The sequence below is a fragment of the Leishmania martiniquensis genome, chromosome 36 (genome assembly GCF_017916325.1).
Source record: "Leishmania martiniquensis isolate LSCM1 chromosome 36, whole genome shotgun sequence".
Lineage (NCBI taxonomy): Eukaryota > Euglenozoa > Kinetoplastea > Trypanosomatida > Trypanosomatidae > Leishmania > Leishmania martiniquensis.
In genome coordinates, this window is record NC_090171.1 from 2,001,249 (window position 1) to 2,020,649 (window position 19,401).

At 57.8% G+C, this 19,401-nt stretch overlaps 6 protein-coding genes across 6 annotated transcripts; all 6 read right to left on the reverse strand.

The window, feature by feature from the left end:
* Positions 1-2,483: 2,483 nt before the first annotated feature.
* Positions 2,484-3,320, reverse strand: LSCM1_00545 (uncharacterized protein; the record flags this gene model as incomplete). The annotated part of the gene is made up of 1 exon (XM_067318194.1): positions 2,484-3,320. One exon carries the CDS (start codon positions 3,318-3,320, stop codon positions 2,484-2,486), a length of 837 nt encoding a protein of 278 aa, XP_067174299.1.
* A 2,012-nt stretch (positions 3,321-5,332) lies between these two features.
* LSCM1_00546 (uncharacterized protein) lies at positions 5,333-6,895 on the reverse strand (the record flags this gene model as incomplete). Its single annotated transcript, XM_067318195.1, has 1 exon — positions 5,333-6,895. The coding sequence occupies one exon, from the start codon at positions 6,893-6,895 to the stop codon at positions 5,333-5,335; it is 1,563 nt and encodes a 520-aa protein (XP_067174300.1).
* A 2,326-nt stretch (positions 6,896-9,221) lies between these two features.
* Positions 9,222-11,096, reverse strand: LSCM1_00547 (uncharacterized protein; the record flags this gene model as incomplete). Its single annotated transcript, XM_067318196.1, has 1 exon — positions 9,222-11,096. One exon carries the CDS (start codon positions 11,094-11,096, stop codon positions 9,222-9,224), a length of 1,875 nt encoding a protein of 624 aa, XP_067174301.1.
* A 921-nt stretch (positions 11,097-12,017) lies between these two features.
* On the reverse strand, positions 12,018-13,721 carry LSCM1_00548 (uncharacterized protein; the record flags this gene model as incomplete). Its single annotated transcript, XM_067318197.1, has 1 exon — positions 12,018-13,721. One exon carries the CDS (start codon positions 13,719-13,721, stop codon positions 12,018-12,020), a length of 1,704 nt encoding a protein of 567 aa, XP_067174302.1.
* Positions 13,722-15,046: 1,325 nt separating this feature from the next.
* On the reverse strand, positions 15,047-15,676 carry LSCM1_00549 (uncharacterized protein; the record flags this gene model as incomplete). Its single annotated transcript, XM_067318198.1, has 1 exon — positions 15,047-15,676. One exon carries the CDS (start codon positions 15,674-15,676, stop codon positions 15,047-15,049), a length of 630 nt encoding a protein of 209 aa, XP_067174303.1.
* Positions 15,677-17,270: 1,594 nt separating this feature from the next.
* LSCM1_00550 (uncharacterized protein) lies at positions 17,271-18,869 on the reverse strand (the record flags this gene model as incomplete). The annotated part of the gene is made up of 1 exon (XM_067318199.1): positions 17,271-18,869. The coding sequence occupies one exon, from the start codon at positions 18,867-18,869 to the stop codon at positions 17,271-17,273; it is 1,599 nt and encodes a 532-aa protein (XP_067174304.1).
* Positions 18,870-19,401: the final 532 nt, after the last annotated feature.

A 19,401-nucleotide genomic window follows, 5' to 3' on the forward strand; every position in this document is an offset into this window, starting at 1 on the left:
GACGACGCCACACGTGTGCATCGAGGAGAGCGGTCGAGCGCTGCTCTCACTTCTTTAGCGGAGCTGGCACACCTGTAACACGAGAAATTTGTCCCTCCCACTTTTTTCCGTCGCTGTTTAGGTCTCTCTGTTTTCTTTTGCCGTTCCCCTCTTCACTTTGGCCAGAAGAAAGAAGGAGTGATACGCCAGCGCCAAAGAGAGGCACGGAAAAGGTGTGTGTGCGTGTGTGGATGAGAAGGCCGCAGGCGATTATCGTGTGCTTGCATGCGTCAGGCGTGCAGACCGCCTCCACCACTGCGTGGACGTATGGCAAGGAAGAGGAATCTGCTCGTGTGTGTGTGCGGCTGTCTGGAGGGGGCGGGGGAGCCCCAGACATTCTTTTCAGCGCCGCTGCTGTGGCGCCCCACCGAGCCCCAGCGCCAGTTGCCTGAGCGGCGAGCTTTTCGCTTTCTCGAGGGCGTCGAATGTCCAGTAAGATCGGCGCTGTGGATGCACCAATTGCGGCTGAAGCATTGCCATATCAGGGTCTTTGGCGCGCCTAACCTCCACAGTAATTTCCCCTCGCTATTGACGAGCTTGGCCCGAGAAGAGTTTACTGTTCTCAAGAAGGATGGCTAAGATGCACGGTCACCAACAGCGCCTCTCTCCGTCGACAGTGCTGTCGACGTCTCGACGCTCAGTTGCAGCAGCTTCAGGCCTCATGGATTTGGCTAGGGCGCCGCTAGCAGCCCCAAAAGCTTTCAGCATTTCGCTGCGGGCGCCCACAGCTCTTGTCTAGGCTACCGCACGCTGGTACTCAGCGTACTTGAGTGCCGGGACTGCAAGAGTGCCCATGGTATTGCCGCTGCCGAAGACTGTATAGGACGATAAACAAAAAAAAGCGGGCGCGCGCTGAGATCAGCCATGCGCAGACCGTGTAAGGTGGCCTCGATATCCGATGGTCAGCAATTGCGGAGGGAAGGTAGACGACGGAAGGCGTTGTGAAGGACGCTCACCAGTGGCGTTGCTGATAATGTGCCGGTGCGACGGCGGCGGCACGGCGACGACAGTACCGGCCTGGATGGTGTTTAGTACAGTTCGGCGTAGGATCGGCTGAGCAGCTATTAGGGCGTCGGAGCTGAGGGGCCCACGGCATCGCTGCGAGGTGCAAACGCGAGCAATGCAGAAGAGAAGCAAGCGCACACGAAAACAAGCAGCGCGAAGAGCCTCCGCCCCACTTTCAACACAGAGAATAAGAGTGATGACACGTATATATAGATAGATAGTTGTGCCCTGATCGCGTGCTTTTTTTTCCTTGGGATGCGTCCCCGACCTGAGCTCCGCCGCCCTCACGCAGTCGCAGCATCACGCGTGGTAAGGCCATCGGTGGTGTGTGGGGGGAGGGGAGGAAGGGGAAGGGGGTGCAGAAGGAGATGTCTGCACCACCGCCTCCTCCTCCGAGAAAACCCCTCACAGCAGCAAAAACGAAGTGATACCGAGGGAAAAGTAAAGAACAGAGGGACGAAGAAAAAGCAGGAGATCCGGGTGGCGGGCATGTCCACGTGCACATTACGGCGATTCAATCACAAGGCGGGCGTGGCCACGAAAGGGCTCCGGAAGACTGCTGGAGAAGAGAACTGCCGCACGCCTCCCTCTACCTCTCTTGCACCGCACAGCTGGTCGAGTACACAATACACACACCCTCAGAGGCACATATATATATGTGTGTGTCCAGCGTATCATTCGACCCGCAGAGACGTGTTACTGCTTTCCTTTCGAGCACTCCGCACTGTCCCCCATGCAGCCTGGCTCTCAGTCATCAGTGCCGCATTCCCCTCACTACTCACCGCAGCGCTCGCTCGCTGTGCCCCCCCCTCTCCACCTTGCCGTCTCGACGTCTGTCATGGTGCACTCTCGAAAAAAGACTTAGGCAAAGAGGGTGCGGAGAGAGCGACAGTGAAGCAGGACGCAGACATGATGGTGGCCACCAGTGCCACTCACGATTCAGTTCGTAGCAGCGGCGTACACCTCTGCCTTTGGGTCTCATCAGAGGTGGTTTAGTTTACCGCTCTCTTTCGGGAAGGAATTACGGCAGTGGCCCTAACCACTTCTCACGGGGCCAGTCGACGCCACCAGTGCGCATGGGCAATGAACAGAGGGCACGAGCGACATCACAGAAGACTGAGAATTGAGCGGGCCAAGCGAGAGAGGGAAGAGGAAGCGAAAGGGGGGTAATGGCGATAGAGGCGGTGATGATGGGGGTGCTGGTGATGGCGATGGTGCTGTAAGGAGAAGTTTTCTGCGATGCCGGACTCCCCCCAACGGGCGCTCTGCCTGATTGTTGCTTCTCTCTGCCAGGAGAGCTCCGCGCTGGCCGATCGAGTCGACTGGGCAGCGTCTCCCTGTCCCCACCCCCTCTACTCCCTCCGACTCGCACCACACGTCGTGCTTCTTTTCACACAGTCCTTGCCAGGCGCTAAACCGATGGCGTTCCAGCTTCGACCTTAATCGCAGGCGTCCATGTGAGTGAACTTCAGGCCGAACCGTGGCGCAGCGTCGCACCCGCCGCGGGCGCACGGGGCCGTCATCGTCGCAGTCACCTTCCAGATGTCACTCATGTTGCGAATAGCGGTCACGGTGAACGTGCCATCGTTCACATTTGCGCTGAGCATGAGGCGAGCGCCACAAGGTGAGCGGGCCTGCACGCCGGCGATGAAGCGCCTCCGCTCCGCCGCGACAGCGGCGTCCACGTAAGCGTGAAGGGGGATGCGCAAGTTCACTGAGAAGCCGCTCTGCAGGCTGTACATGCCAAGCACATCACCGTTGCGGATGTTAGGACACCCGTAGCGAACCATTACAGCGGTCAAATCACGCACACCGCTTCGTTTAGGGTCGTACTGCAGCGAGGCACCAGCGTACACACCCTCCGTAACACGCGTCGTTACGTTTGCATCCGTCACAAAACCGTCCAACGGCGACGTCTTGCAGCTGGCGTGGAAGACAGAGTTGTTGGCTGCCACCTTGACAGTAGTCGCAACAGCGTCTACCTCAATCCTGCCTGACGCGCCGTTCATTTTGGTGTTATAGATGATGGTAGGGAGGTACTCTCGCCACGACTTGAAAGCAGCAGACACCTTCGACCTCAACGTCATGTGGTACTCCGGGAATTCATAAGAGAGGTGTACACCAACGGCCTTGGCGCTGGCAAAGGGATACCCGTTAAGCCGCTTGGGCGCTCCATCCTCACTTGCGTCCAGCTGCCATCCGCGCACATCGCTGCCCTTTGTCAGGTAGTCCTTCACCACGTTGGCAAGGTTTTCATAGCTCGGAGGCGTCGACATGATGAGGCTGCTCGTGTTCGTGGCCAATTAGAAAGCAGAGAGAGAGGCGAGATGGCGCACAGCTTGCTGACCAGCTCAGGCAATGACAGACGTGCACAAAGCAAAAAAATCGGGAGCTGGCCCAGTAAAAGGCGCCGCAGCAAGGGAGGAGATGGCAAGCTTTCTCCACTACTCAAGCACAGAAACGGTGGGTGCAGAATAGCCAATATCACACCAAAGGAAGGAGAGCTGAAAAAGGGCGAGGAAAGGTTGGCAGGAGAAGGCGAAATGACGTGATAGCAAAGATTAGGGCTCTTACCCCTCATAGGCCGCCAGCTTTGTCGCCTCCTGTTGCCCATGAAGAGCAGCAATTCTGAAAGGCACATGACTTGGGAGGATCAAAGGGGGCGGTCACGATGAGTTCGATGAAATTTGCGGCTGCTACTTGTGAGAGACACGAAATACGCGTACGCCTGGCAACAACATGAGGATACCTTTTCTTTTTTGACGCGTTTAAGGGGGTGCCTATAATACCAGCCGAGATCCACTACACCCGGCAAGCCAAGTGCGCCGGCCCTCCTCGCCTGGTCGTGCGAAGTGGCCTTGTGGACACACTTTTGCAGCAATGCGCACCACTCAGTTTTCTCAGAACGATCGCTCACTCAAACTCAGCCCACTCGCCCCCAGCGTCGCCTCTCAGACGCTTGCGCGGTTCCCTATCGTTACGTGGTGCGTCCCTCGGCGGTGGCTCAGGATGCCGGCATCGGTGAGCAGTGTGGAGGCTGGGCGAAGGATGCTCGAGGCACGCTCAGGTTCGGCCGCAGCACGCAGGTAGCACCGGCGCACCCCAGTGGAAGGCCTGGCCGCAGACGGCAGCAGCGATGCATTGCCCTGACCTCCTTAGTCGACAGGCACCAGGCCATGACGCCTCCAGAGGTGCTCTTTGCCGCAGGCCCGGGTATCGGGGGAGGAGGAGGGGAGGCAGCGCTGCCTGGCCTTCCCGCCCCTGCACACACCGCCACCACCATTACCACTATGGAGTGGGGTGCAGCACCCCTCTGCGCTGCCATGCACAGGTGCGTTTCCTCATTACCGGGGATCGCAAGAGGGAAGCGAGAGAAACAAAAAGGGGCAACAGCACACGGAAGGAATCAATCGCCTGAGAGTAGGAGAGGTGCATCCAAGCATGCTGACGTGACACCTATTGGAGGAAGGATTGAGGGGGGAGAGCACCATACAAGACGGGGCGCTACGTCAAGGATGAGAAAGGCGATATAGAGGACATCCCCTGCGTATCATACACGTGCGATCATGGCGGTGGGTGTATATCTGTGTGCAAGAGGAAGTCTATGAGCGCGTGCATCTGCGGCCTTTGTGGATGGGCGTGAGTAGCTAGAAGGGGAAGGGAGAAGTAAATCAGTAAAGGCCGACTAAGCACCCACACTTACCGATGTCCGCATGTCTAACTCACGCAAGCATGAGGGGGGAGAAATGAGAGCCGACGGAAGGTTGTTCCGCACGGGGAGCAGCAGTACGCACACATACACAGAGAGAGAAACACAACGAAGAAAGCCGCGCGGCAGACGGCTAAAGCAGTGTCGGACACGGCGCGAGAGAAAAGGGGAGGGGGGTCTGACCAAAAAGCCCATATGCCAGTGAAGACACGAAAACAAAATGCAAAAAAAAACGGTCGCGGTTCGTGCAGAGATGACCAAAGCACATCGTTGCATATATATATATTTGGATATATACTCGAGGAGGGGAAGGAGAGGGCGGGCGAAAAACACACCGGAAAGCGGTGAAACGACACAGATGTCACTCGTGCCGCCTCCTCCTCAGCCCCCCCCCGCACCCCCCCCCGTAGAGAGAGAGAGGCACGCAGAGAGCACCGCATGCGCCTCCCCCTCACAGCAACATGCGCAGCTCCCACTTCTGAGATCAGACGGGGCAATCGAAAACTTTATGAGGGGAACAACGCCAAGAGAGTGCCGCAGACGCCTTAGCTCGCCGGCATGTGCCGCGTCATCTTCTTCTCAGTTGCCTGTGCGACCCTCAAGGAACGCATCAAAGTCATCCTCGTCTTTAGCTGAAATCGCGGTTGCTGTGGTGGTAACCTGTGCAGCATCCACCGCCGTTCCGGACTCCGCAGCAGCAGACTGTGGCTGTACAAGCTCGACCTCGGCCTCCGTCTCAGCCTTCTTCATCACCTCTGCATGCGTGGGTGAGGGCGGGGCCGCGGCATCCAGAGGAGCGGGCGCGCTTGCCGCGACGTCACCTACCGCTGGCGCAGTAGGGGTGGCAGTCTCTTCATGCGGCGCTGCATGAGGTGGCACAGGGATCGGCACAATTTCTACTGTTGATGGCTCGAGTGGCATGGAGATGGACGCTGTCGCCTGCGGTGCAGACTGCATATCCCCAAACAAGTCCTCTACTGAGGGAGCAGCGACAGCGGTGGACTCGGCTACCGGCGCCGGAGAGCTGCTCGCCACTCCAACATTTCCATCCAACACCTCAGCGCGCGGCGGTGCCGCGCGTGGTGGAATTGTAGCCGCTTGCAAAGCGGGAGGGTCGATTTCGCCCTGGTCCGTGTCACCAGCGGCGCTCACTAACGTCGGCTGCTGCGCAGGTGGCAGCGGTGGCTGCGTTTCCGCTGCGGTGTCCACGCGGGGGCGCGTCATCAACCTCTCGACCTTGGCCAGTACAGCTGATTGGCTGTCGGTGACAGTCCGCAGTAAGTCTCGATCGAGCTGCAGGTTCGAAGACAATAGGATTGTGGCATAAACGTGATCCTCACGCACCTGCGACAAATAGCTTTGCACAACATCGTCATCACGCAAGTGCACCTCCGAATTGATTTCGGCGTTGTTCACGTACTCAGAGAAAGCCATGCAAGCATCCAGCATCGCGGAGATGCGCTCTGGGGTGGGAAGGTCGATCGGAATGGCGTCCACGACATTACGCCTGTCGTGGCGATGGCCGTGCACGCGTGCCGCATGCTTGTCCGGGGCATCGCCCGTACGGTTCTCCGACCGCTCTCGATGACGATTGGAGGTGCCGACCTGGACCCGCATGCGCGCGCTGCGCTCCGGTTCGAGGCCCTCGAAGCAGTTAGGCCCCATCTGGCTGCGAACGTCATCGGCGAGTGTTGTGAGGATGTAGCTCTCTTCGGCAGGGTGGCCGCGGAACCAGATGCTGAGGTTCAGCGTCAGCAAAAGCGCTGCCTCTTTCGCCTGCATTGCGCGCCCGGTTGTCGGCCGCATGCACGCGACAGCGACGAGATCGCGCAAAAGACCCTTCTGTGACGCTACTTCGAGGTGGAACGATGTGGAGCTGTTCTTGATCATGGACTCGAGCAGCTGCACTGTCAGGTGCTTGACGGCGACATCCGAGTCCGCGATACGGCGCCGCAGTGCCCGGACAACGTCAGAGACGGCCTCAGGTTTCCTGTTCACCGTCTCACAGAGAAACTTGACGTGCTCGTAGGTGGGAATGAGGAGATGTGGTGCGGTGCACTCCTCCACTATCTCCATGTAAGGAGTCGGAACAAGGCGCGATGCCCTGTCCTTGATCTCCTCGATGAACGAAAGCTGGACCATCGTGGGAAGAGTTGACGAAAAGAGGCTTCTCTGGAGGGCTGGTCTGGCGAACACTACGGAGCCGAGTAGCGCGCTCGAAGTAATTTGTGCGTGTTGGCGTGCGTGCGGATGCCCGATGCTCAGATACGGGCGCCGAAAACTGACGCCAACACACCGGCACTCCCCTTGCGAAATAGCAAGTAGCCGGAAGAAACAGATATAACCTAGAACGACAGGGAGATGAGGGAAAGGGAGGGGACGATGGCGGTGGCGACGAGCGGACGGGTGTGTACGAAAAGCGGTGCAAGTGGCGATAAGACCGACAAGGCGTACGTGACTCTGCAGCAAAAGAGGCTCCACGACGCAGGCAATCGTAAGCAATCTGCAAGGCGCGTAGGAGAGTGTAGGGAAGAGATGCAGGAGAACAAAACAATGCGGCTACACGTGCGCTGCCATCGCGCGAAGGCACAGTTGAAGGTGACGCAGGATCGTCCCACCACCACAGCAGCAGCAGCAGTGATAAAGCAGAGAAACACAAGAGGGTAGTGTATGGAGAAGATGGGGGGAGAGAGAGCAGTGTGGGTAGCGTTGGAGGCAGAGAGTGAAAGAGTCTGTGCAAGGATGAGATGGTCGATGACGAATAGGCACAACCGACTTCGGTGGTGAAACGACAGATATGCACCATAGCAGTCCCGAGCACTCCGAGCGGCCCTCAATGAGACGACAATATCCGACCGAGCTTCCAGGAGCGAGGCGAGTGCCGCACCATTCAAGCGCCCCACCCATCCTCCATCGCGGCCGGGCGCTGTCTTTTTTTTCTTTCTCGAGGGCGTGGCCTCTTCAGAAACGCGAAGCCCAACTGAACAGAGGAAAGCACCGTTGAGGACACCGAAGGAGGCGGCACGACACGCCCGGCGGTCGGGCGCTTACCTCATGGAAGGAATCTCAGCCCCTTCTGCCGTTCACGTACGTGAGACGGAGGATGAGAGGCGTGTCCCCAGGCGCACGTGATCCCCACGACATTCTGCCATTCGCAAGGTCACCAAGGGCGTTGTCGCAAGGCAGACATAACATCACGGAAGTCAAATAGAAGTTGACGCATTCCAGCAAAAGCAAACGCCGCGGCAGCAACAGCCACCAGCAAAAAAAAAAGAGGTCTACGGGAAGTCCGCGCGTGCGGGTGTGTCAATGCGTGTAGCCGCTCTCGAGACGCGAGTAAGGAAGAGAAAAAGCGTCAGGTACGCTCATGAGGGCAAGAAGAGGAGCGCTGCCATCGTCCGTAAGTCTGTGTGTCAGTGGGGGTAAGGAGCCGAGCAAACGCACTCCTCACACTAGACCGAATCGGGCGAGAGAAAAAAGAAAGGAAAGGCACACAGAAGGCAGCCGTTCTGCGCTTTCTGCTGTTGGCTGGGCCTATGCGGCTCCTCTCCTCCCCCCTCCCTCCACACACACACGCCTCTTCGAAAGAGGTCTTCGTAACTTAAAGGGAGGGGCGAAGGAGATCGAGAAGCAGAAGACCCTTCGCAGAACCGGCACGCGCACAACGGCACAGTGAAAAGGCCTGCACTGCAAGCTCAGGAGCAGCGGCGGCTAAAAGCGACACAAAGCAACGGAACAAAGAGAGAGAGGAGGTCGACGAGACGACCGATGTGTGGCAAGGGCACCCTAAACACGGCGTGCGGCATTAGGGCGCATTGGTGCAAGCAAAAAGGACCACCCACAACCCCATTTGCACACATACACGAGCACACAGACAGCAAGCGACGGGGAGAGGGAGAGGCAAGCAAAGAAAAGAGGAAGAGAAAGGCAACACCTGTGGTGAGCGCCGTCACGAACGTCAACCGGTGGTGGTGTTAGCGGTGAAAGGGAGGGGGGAGCGGAAGTGAAAGAGGGCAAAGACAACGACACAGTCACACGCCAGACACTCACGCCCGCGGGCGACTCCACCCTTCCTGCTTGCCCTGTCCCTTGGGCGCGTCCGCGCCAGAATCGGAGAGCATTGCTAAGGAGAGCCGAAGGAGGGGAGGAACCGAAACCATGACCCCGACGAAACGAGAGCGTCCGAGCACTACCCCCCCGTCGCACTCGGGATTCCATTTACGCCCATCCGCGCGAGAACGCCTAGGAGAGGTGATGGCCCAACGACATCCCATCGATGAAAAAGAGACGCGAGGTGACGAGCAACGAAGGGGAGAAGAAACGCAGCGGATCCGGCACTGGCAAGTTTGGGGCGGTCTCCCTGCGAGGGCAGCGGGGACTTCGGAAGGAAGTAGGCGCCCAGGCGCAGGTGCGTACAGAGTGCTTTCCATCTCGGGCTACAGAGGAGAGAGCGCAAACAAGTACCGCTTTACATGAGGGTGCACTGGCACTGCGTCTTCCTCTTGTCGATCTCCTCTTGCAGGCGGCGGATCTCCTGCTCCGCCTCGGCTATCTCTCTTTCATACGTGGCGATCTCCGCCACCAGCTTCTCCTTCTCTCGAGTCGGGGCAGCTGCGTTATAGACTTCGTCGTACTCTGCTTGAATCGCACGCATGCGCTCATTGGTTCTGTCGAGTGTCTTTGCTGCGGATCGATCCAGCTCAATCTTGTGAACCTCGAGGTCCGCATTCTTCTTCTCTTCAGATTCTTTGATGAGAATGTTCCGCTGCTCATCGGGTGAGGCGATGTTGAAGGCCTCAATCCTCTCTGTCAGCTCGTCCTCTTCCCTGTACTCGCTGAGGCGCTGCTCGTAGATGGTCATATTCTCTTTCTGCTTCTTCACCCTGGACTCCATCGCCTCCGCGCGCACCTTTGCATCGTCGGCGTCCCGCATCAGCTTTTTCGCTGACGCGTCGGCAGCCATCTGCAGCTGTTGAAACTCTTTAATTTCCGCCCGCTTCATGTTGAGCTCCGTGTTGAGCTCCTTGCAGACGCGATTCGAGCGCTCCGCCTCCATGTTGCGGCCGATGGTCGCCAGCTTTACTTCGTGCTGCAGCTCTAGGATGCTGTTTGTCACCTTGTTATAGTTGGCCTCCTGCGTCATCAGCTCCACCTCGCGCGCGTTCAGTTCGTTCTGGACGACCGACAACGCCTCATTCGTCTTCCTTTCCTCCACCTTCAGGTCCTTGACCTCGTCCGCTAGCCGGCGCATCTCCACAAAGCTCTCGTCCTGGAGCAACGGTGGCTTTCCCTTCAGCTGCTTCACCTGGGCGCTGAACTGCAGCGTATTGATGGCTTCTCGCATGTGCTCATAGTACGGGCTGACGCACGAGATCATGTTCAGATGAAAGCCCTGCTGCAGTAGCGACGGAAAGAGCTTCGTGAAGGCGGTCTCGCGCACGGGCACCTTCGCCAAGGGATTCTCTCCGCTGTCATGCTCGACGGCAACATCGATGCAACGACGAAAGGCGGGTGGCATGTTCCGCAGGAGGACGAATAGGACGTGCACGCGACGCGACTTGCTCACAGACTGGTTCGCGTTCTCCGGGTCCTCGAACTCGAACGTCTCCGTAAAGCGAAAGGAAACAGTGTGCGTGCAGTTTCGCTTCTCTACGATGCGGTGGAGTTGCTTTATTGTCTTCAGCAGCTCGGGCGCGTTCGTCACATCCACACTGTTGACGCCGATCAGCCTTGGTCCACTGGGCGTCGATTGCAGCTTCAATGAATCTGCAGCGGCCTTGTTGCTCCCGGGACGGCCCACGGCGAGGAGGTCGACGTACGTCTCGCCGGAGATGTCCACCGCCTCGAGCTCTACGCTCAGGGAGCTGTTGCTTTGCGCATTTTTCTCAAAAAAGGTGAGGATGTCCTCCGCGAAGCGTGGCAAAATACCGCGATTGGCGCCCTCAGGCTCGCTGCCGTAGAGGGTGTAGAAGCGACCGCTGCTGCTAGCACCGGCGACGCAGAAGGCAGTACTATACCCCTCGACGATCGCCGGTATCATTGGTGCCACAACGCGGTTGTACACATCCTGCTGAGTAGCAGGCCTCTGCTTCTTCGCAGACTTCGACGTTGCATCCCCTGGCTCTTGAAAGGACCAGAGCACTTCACCGACCGAAAAAATGGCGTTGCGGCGCACCTCGAAGTAGTTTTGCGGGTCGCATACAGATATGACAGTATCACCGTCCCACTCGAGGATGCCGCGAGGGATGGCGCAGTCCTCGGGGCACACCTTCGCCTCGGAAGGCGTGAAGGGGCGCACGCGCAGAAAGCTGCGGCACGAACTAACCTTCAGGTTTGTCGTCATGGCTCACACACGAACACACGCGCGCGCGCACAGCACACAAGAAGAGATAGGAAGTGGAGAGAATCAATTATGACAGTACAGAACGAAAACGGGGGAAAAGAAATAATAGCAACGTCTGGTACAGCACTATGAGAAGCCACTATGGTTGTGGGAAGAATGACACTCCGACTCTTCGAGCGCGGGTGCGTATGCTGGCAGTCGTTCTTTTCAAAGAGAAGATCAAAACGTGTTTCGTTTACATGAAGGAAAAGGGAAGGAGGGAGAAGAGATGGGGGTGCAGCAGAGTACCCGTGCCGATTTTGTGTTGCCCGCAGAGAATAGGCGGCTGAAGGGCTCGCGCAGTCCGCATGAGCCAGACAGCGAAGAAAAGAAAGACGTGCAACGAGGAATAGAAGAAACCTATGCGAGTAGACACCCCACACGGCTATTCATGGGCCAAGGCGCACCGATCAAAGAAGGCAAAGCTGTTTTACATGTCTTGTGTCACTCGAGTCAGCGGTGCAGTGTGCCGCCGACTCGCTCACCGGCGAACGAGGAGGAGTCCAGCGCTTCCGACAAGGCACCGCGAGCAGGTCTAGCTTGCAGCGAGTGACCCCGCATCTGTGGCAAACAGAACGTGCCACAGCTCCCTTTCCTCTCCTCCCTACCCACAAGCACACATACACACACCAAAGGAACACAGACAACGAGCCGGGGGGTTGAGGTGCACTTCGCACGGCATGCCCCGTATCACGGCCACCATAATCGGCATCCCTTTGACTCGCCGTGTTCATGCACAGTCATCGACCTCACACTTCCCGGCCACCGAGGGGAAACGCCTATGCACGAAGTGATAGAAGGGAAGGGGGGAGGGAGGGAGGGAGGGAGGGCAGACGCAGCAAAAGTAGAGCGAAGTTGAGACTGTTTGTGCTGATATCTGCGCTACCCTTCATAATCCGCCCGCGCACGCTTGTGCGCCGCCCGTTCTTCTTCAAGCGCGGCTCGTAGCGGTGCCGTCATCTCGGACAGCCCCATCGCCACGTACAAATTCACGGCGCCCTTCAGCGCCTCAGCTCCCTGGTTCAGTGGGAGCAGTCGCTGAGTGTGCCAGCGTAGTTCCTCATCCTTTTGAAATCGCTCCATGAGCCCCGACATGCCCATCTCCTCTGCCACTCCTTTGAAGAGATATTGAATCATAAGTCGCTGCGATTCGTTGTTCTCGAGAATATCAAGGCAGCTCAAGCAGCGGCTCCAGTAAACCGAGTTGGTGCGCAGCAGATGGCTGTATACTTTGCACGTGTACTCGATCTGTTTCAAGGTCAGCTCGCTCGCGCTCTCGTAGCGAGCGTGAAACGCCTCTACAAAGAAGGCCTGAAAGCGGGCGTTGCTCTTGCACAGCCGCTCCGCCGCCATGCTGTACATTTTGCGGTACGCGCGCTCCTCGCAGCAGCCTTCAATCACCATGAAGCAGATGGTTCGCTCCGTCTGCGGTTGCATCTGTCGTAGAATCTTGTGCACTGCCTCATCAGCGCGGATGCTGCTGCGCATCGCCAGGTACACCTCACGGCGGAGCTTACGCTCCTCAGCGTCTATAAGGGTCTTGGATGCGTCAAGGTCCGCACTGGTGGGCAGAGATGCGGCCTCGGAGACAGCCGCAGCAGCACCAGCAGATGGGCCATCGGCCGCCTCGCCGTCCGCCTCGCCGCCCCCTTCCTCATCCTCACCGGCCTCGGCGTCGGCGACCTGCTGGAGCAGCTCCACCTCCCAGTCCTCCCCGAGGAGTGCTTTGCGCATGGTCTCGTACTGCTCCTCGTGAAGGTCGTACTCGGCATCGAAGGCGTACCGGTCCAGCGCATCCTCCGTTGGATACTTCGCGTCCAGGTCCAGCTCATGTGTCTGCTGCATCTCCAGGTCAAAGAGAACAAGGAACGCTGGGATGGCCTCCTCATTCTCCTTACGTCGCTCCCACTCCTGCACTTCTTTCAGGCACGACTCGAGTACCGTCTGGGACCGGGTAGACAGGCGCCACTCCTCGTCATCCATCGCCAACAAGTCCCGAAAGGGGGTTAGGATTTGTTCATGAAAGGAGCGCCGCTCCTTTAGCCACATCAACCTGAACGTTTGCCGAAACAGCTTCGCCGCTTGATCAATGTCCTCATCGCTCCGCCTGCCGGCCATTAAATGCTTCAGCAGCAGCTGATAGATGATGTCCACTTCCACAACGTTGAGCAGGAACAGCCACCCCAGGTAGCGGCTTGCATTCTCTACGTAGCGCCAGTCCTTCCGAAGATACGCACGATTCCACTGCACTGCTAGGCGCCTGCACAGCAGCTCAACGACCGTTGGAAGGTCTTTGTTAATGCGACTCGTCAGGGCGGCCAATACAGGGGTGAGATCCGGATCCACCTGCTGTGTGCGCATCATACTACGAGCGAACAAGCCGCGGCCGCGCACGAGGTTTTCACGGATAAGCTCCACGGCTGACTGCTCCAAATTGTCTTTGCTCACCCTGTTCACCACACCAGTGATGCTGCGGGCCAAGGCGCGCCATGCCTCTTGCTGAAACGCCACCGAGTTGGTAGAGGTGAGGTCCTCTGAAGACAATGACGCCGCTTGACGCCGATGAGGCGGAACGTACCGAGACATAGGAGAGCGGGGGAGACACCGTGTGAAATAGCTGCACGCGGGCTGAAACAGTTCTGCTAGCCGCCGCAACAGAGCCGCCAGAATACACAAAAGAGAGGCGCTCTGCTGAAAGGCAGAAAAAAAAACACCGCGCAAAGTGCCCACCGATTGCCGCACGAGCTGATGCCGACCCCGTTGTGCACACGGCTCTTCTTTGTCTGGGAGGCGGGAGAAGGGGAGGGGGAGGGCTATTGAGAAGTTGTTATGTGGGTCGTTTTTTTCCATGAATGCAACAAGGTGCAGGTGCAGGTGGGAGGGGAGAAGCCGGGGACGGTCAAGAAGGTGTATCGCAGGCGTACAAGTAGTGCGTGTGTGGGAGAGGCAGTCAGGTTTAGCTAGAAGCATGAGGCAAGCGAGAAACACGCGGGCATGATCGCATCGACAGAGAACGCGCAGTTATGCTCACCGATGCGGAGAGGAGCAGAGGAGGGCATCCTTCTGTAGGCACTCCGCCGTCTGTGCCCCGAAGGGGGGGAAGGGGTCGTGCAACAAGTGCGCCGAACGGTTGTATGGTCTTCCCGAATAAGGGCGGAAGCGGTGTGTTCATGGGGCAGGAAGAGGACTCCGGCACACGCGAAAAGGGAAGTGAGAGCGCAGTGGGATTTCACCCCTCGAACGATGCGTCGTTTGGAAGTTCACAGGAGTCGAGGGGGAGTGGGGGAGGGGTGCCGCACTCACAAACTTTCACATCGCAGCGAGCCGCTGCTCTTTCCTCCTATGCTCACAAACAAGTATATATATATGTGTGTGTGTATTTGGTCACACCGCCGCCATCAACGTCGGCGCATGTGACCCTGCGCACCCATGAGCATACGTCTTGGGCGCTGCAGACAGGCGCAAACAAAGGCGTAAGGTAATCGAGAAGCACCAGAAGGGGCGCGAATGAGGGAGCACCGCGAACAGCGGGGGAAAGCAAAGAGAAGCGGAAGCGGCTACAGAGAGTGAATGCCATGCATGGCAGAGAGGAAGGGACAGCCGCACGCACGCAGATGGGGGTCTCCGCTGCGATTGCTGCGACTACACCAACTGCCTCTCTCCATAGGACGAGGAGAGGGGGAGGGGGGGGCAGACACACCTTTGCTTTGACAGAGAAACCCACGATCAGGTAGAAACGTTTTTGGCCAGCACTCCCGTGACGGCCTCATACCCTTCACTTTCGCTCACCGCAACACGACTGCAGTAGAGAGAGAGCGCGTGTGTGTGTGTGTGTTCCACTCCGTCACCCGACTTGCCGAGTGCCGAGAGGTCAAGGAAAAGGTACAAGAATAGGCTCCAGCTTCCTCCTCTTACCTTCGCTTCGACAGCGTCGGATCGCTCTCCAAGAATGCTTTCAAGCAGGCATACCCCCGCTCCAGGTCGTAGGCGAAGTCGCGCGTCGCCGACTCATCCAGCATGTCCGCGGCGCTCATGCTGTCCAGACGTCGCTGCCAGTTCTGCAAGCGCACGCAAAAGTCTTCGTTGCTGAGGCCGAGCTTTCTCAGTACTTGCAGAAGGTCGCCAAGAGGAGGGTTAAGGACGTCGACGGAAGTCTGCTGGAGGCGCAGCGAGTCCAACAAGGTGATGAAGTGGTCGCTGCATTCTACTGACTGACGCGCCAAAAAGCGAGCGCTGTTTTCGCTTGGGCTGATCATGGGACCGTCCCGAATAGTCGCCCGCGCAGCCGGGCAACGCGTGCAGTACTTCTCAAAGAAGTCATCAATCGTCGTGAAGTACGGGTTGCGCGCACTTTGCAGGTGCGCCACGGTGCTCTTGTACTTCTCGAGAAGTCTACGAACGGTGGAATCGTACTGGCTTTGAGTGATGAGGTCGCGCCGGTTGGCCTTCTCGATCTGTTCAATAGCAATGATGACCGCAAAGAGGTCGGCGAGGTAGTCGATGTGCTGACGATCCTCTGGCAAGATTTCAATGGACTCCATGTTGCATCCCTTTAGTGCCGTGTTGAGCGGGAGGATATATCGGCGAAGGAGAGTGCAAAGGAAATGCGCGGCGAAAGGAAAAGGTTGTCGCTCGTGCTGCGGTCGCAGGCGATGCTTCTGAGCGCTTCCACTGGCGTCCCGCTGGGAAGCAAAGACGGCACGCCACGACCCTCGATGAAGACACCAAGAAGTGAGGTGACCGCCGAGTGTGCGTGTTTAGGACTCAGCGCTCAGGACCACGCGCGCCTGCCACTACGAAACAGTGTTCTCAAACTAAACGAGCGAGGGCAAGAGGAGGAGACGCAGCAATACCGAGAAAAAGTGACGTACGCAATACGCTTCTTTTCTTTGTTCGGTGCCGATGTTCCGTTCGTGCGAGCCGTATCATGACAACATCAAGGAACCGCAAGCACGTATGCATTCGCTCTGAACACCTTGCCGGCTTGCACGCTTCGTGCAGCATTCCTTAATGGATCATGCACGCTTCCGCCTCCGTATATGCATATATATATATATGTATATATATATACATATATTTCAGAAGCACTAAGTGTTAAGTTTTTTTGTGGGGTGAGGCGGAGGGAGTCGGGTGGTGTCGGCGTTGCAGCGCAGCGTGCAGTCACTCGAAGGTCAACAATAACAAAAAGGAAACCTCAGCTATCTTTTCCACCGGGCGATCAGCCATTAGTGCGGAGTCCCGTCCCACCGCCGGCAGTCATGATTGTGAAGACGGCACACAGACACACAGAGAGAGAGCGGCACTCGACATGTGTGTAAAGAGAAAGAGAGAAAAGGTGTTGAGGTTACGCGGCATGCGCATCTCATAGTCTGGGGGAGGAGGGGAGGGGCGTCAGCACAGCTGTCAGGCAGAGTCACAAATAAAAAAGGGCTTTTCTTTCGTTTCTTATTTTTGCGCTCTTTTGAAGAGTTTCCCGTGCACCAGACACATGCGAAGGACACCACGGCGATGACTTCGTCGTACACAGCCCCACGCTGCGTCCCTCCTCTGCCTCACGGTTACACTGAGAAGCATGACTGACCGTGCACCGCTTTCCGTCCCTCTGCCGACCGCCATTCCACCATCTACGGCATGGGCTGAGGTAAGGCATCACGTCCGCCCTCACCGCAACGACGCCACGGAAGAATCCAGGATATAAATAAATGTGTGTATATATAACGGTGAGTCGGCGCGCATGTGTGTGTAAGTCGAATCGACGATAGAATTTGGTCCAGAGCGGCACCGTACGTAATTGCGAACGCAACTCCCGTCGGCAAAGAGACGGCACGCGCCTCTCCGCCGGCACCAAGGAGCCCCTCCTCCATGGTAGCTCCAGAGCAGGTTGCAGGTTGCTTCGCCCTCGCACACATTGCGCACCGAGTCCGGATACGACGGTCAGGTGATCAGCATCATAAGGAAGAGAGAGAGAAAGGCAAGGGTAAAAGCAAAGCTGTAAAGAAAAAAACCGGACGCTCACGGTGTTCGCAACGATGTCGATCATTCATGGCCGCAGGCACATCGAGTGGTGTTGATGTGCACTGCCTCTCCTCCGCCCGTGAGGCCTGAGTGGAGCCTGCGCTGTTCCCGAGCACGCACTCATTCATGTTTCTCCTTCACGCTCCACGGACGGAACATGTACATGCAATGCGTCACGACATACCACAGACTCGACAGCATCTTGCTCATGCTAGTTGGGGCGGCGAAGGACAGCAGGTGGCGAAGCATCGCGTCCGACTCGCGGGTGAATGGGTACCACCACAGGTTGCGAGGCAGAAAACTGGAAGGTAGCACATCGGAGTTGATGCACTTGGCGTTCACCATCTCCTTCAGCCCCAGGTAGCCATGGGTACGGCCGATGCCGCTCTCCTTCCACCCACCCCACGGCGCCTCTGGCATTCCATGAGAAAACAGGTGATCGTTGATGGTGACCACGCCGCTCTCCAGCCGCATGGCCACCTCCTTCGCATGCTTCATGTTGCGAGAGTGGACGCTGCTCGTGAGTGCCATGGTACAGTCGTTCGCCATCTGAATTCCCTCCTCCTCCGTAGCGAAGGGGACGACAGGGAGAACGGGGCCAAAGGTCTCCTCCCTCATAATACGCATTGATGGCGTACAGCCACTCAGAACAGTGGCAGGGTAGAAGAGGCCGTACTTTGGGCAGCTCGCGCTTGGGCGGCTCTGCGCCTCGATATGGGCACCTTGCGCCACCGCCTCTTTCACTTGCGCGTCAATCGTGTCGTACTGATCCTTCGTTGTGACGCAGCCCATGTCCGCATCGAATACGCCGGTGTCCGGGCCGTGGCGCAGCGCCTCCGTTTTAGCCTTCAGCTGCGCGAGGAACTCCGGGTAGATCGACTGATCCACATAGATGCGCTCTACGCCGCCGCAGCTCTGGCCCGCATTCTGGTATCCACCCCAGCAAGCGCAGTTTACCGCGCGCTCAATCGAGGCGTCCTTTAGCACCAGCATCGCATCGTTTCCGCCGAGCTCTAGTGATACTGGTGTCAGCGTCTTGGCCGCCTCAGCCATGAGCTTCTTGCCAACGCCGACGCTGCCGGTGAAAAACAGCTTGTTGATGCCGGACTGCAGCAACGCCGGTCCAACTTCGGCGCCGCTGACAATGAGATGCTGAAACAGCCCCGTCGGCAACTCACCAGCTCGCATCACCTCCTCAATGAAACACCCAACAGGCGTGGAGTTGGTGGCTACCTTCAGCAGCACCGCATTGCCGGCCATGAGCCCCATCAGTACCTCACCAAACGGGATGGCAAAGGGGTAATTCCACGGCGAGATGATGCCAACTACCCCGACCGGCTGGTAATAAATCGTGTTTGACTTGTTGGCAAAAAAGATGGAGCCGACCGGCAGCTTCTGCGGTGCCAGCGCCTTCTTGGTGTTCTTGGCGTACCAGTCACACGCCAAGACGCCCGACAAGACCTCCGTCGCAAGAGCATCCTGGCGTGTTTTCCCACTGCAAGACACGATCACATCGCGCGCACGATCGGCGTTAGCGGCGAGGAACGTCTTCATCTTCCTCAAGTGTACGGCTCGTTCGTCGTAGGACAGCATGGCCCACGCCTTCTGCGCTACCCGCGCGTTTGTCACTGCCTTTGCAATATCCGACGCCTGCTGCTGCATGTATCTGCCCACCACGACACCTGTCGCCGGGTTCTTCACTTCGAAGTGCTGCACCATTGTCGTCCGTTGTGTTTCGTTTTTTCCTTGGTCTCCGCTTCGGGTCGTTCTCTGTAAAGATGAAGGCTCTGGCGAAGGCAGCAGCCGTGACACCCTTACCGCTTTGCTGTCTTCGTTTACGGGCCAGTCGTGCGCGGATGCCGCTTTCGCTTTCTTCTTTTGCGTGCGTGCGGAAGGAGGCGTGGCGATGTCTCCCCCCTCACCCCCCGTTTGTGTGAGCGTCTGTTGTGCGTACGTGCGTGTATGTGCGTGTATGTGTGTGTTTGTGCAAGCCGAAAACGAAATGATTGCAGGAAGTGCGGTGACACGTGTCGGGTATGTGACGACCGTCGATGGATCGCTCGCGAAGGATTGGTGAGCGCTTGTCGGACGACAGAGACGATCAGCCGAGGAGGAGCGACGGCGGAACGAGATACGAAGCGACGGAAAGCCGAGCGAACGTCTCTATTCGGGCGCGTGGGAGCCAGCAAAGGCGGGCGTGGGTGCTTACTTGAGGGAAAGGGACAGGACTAACCGGCAGTGAGGAGAACGA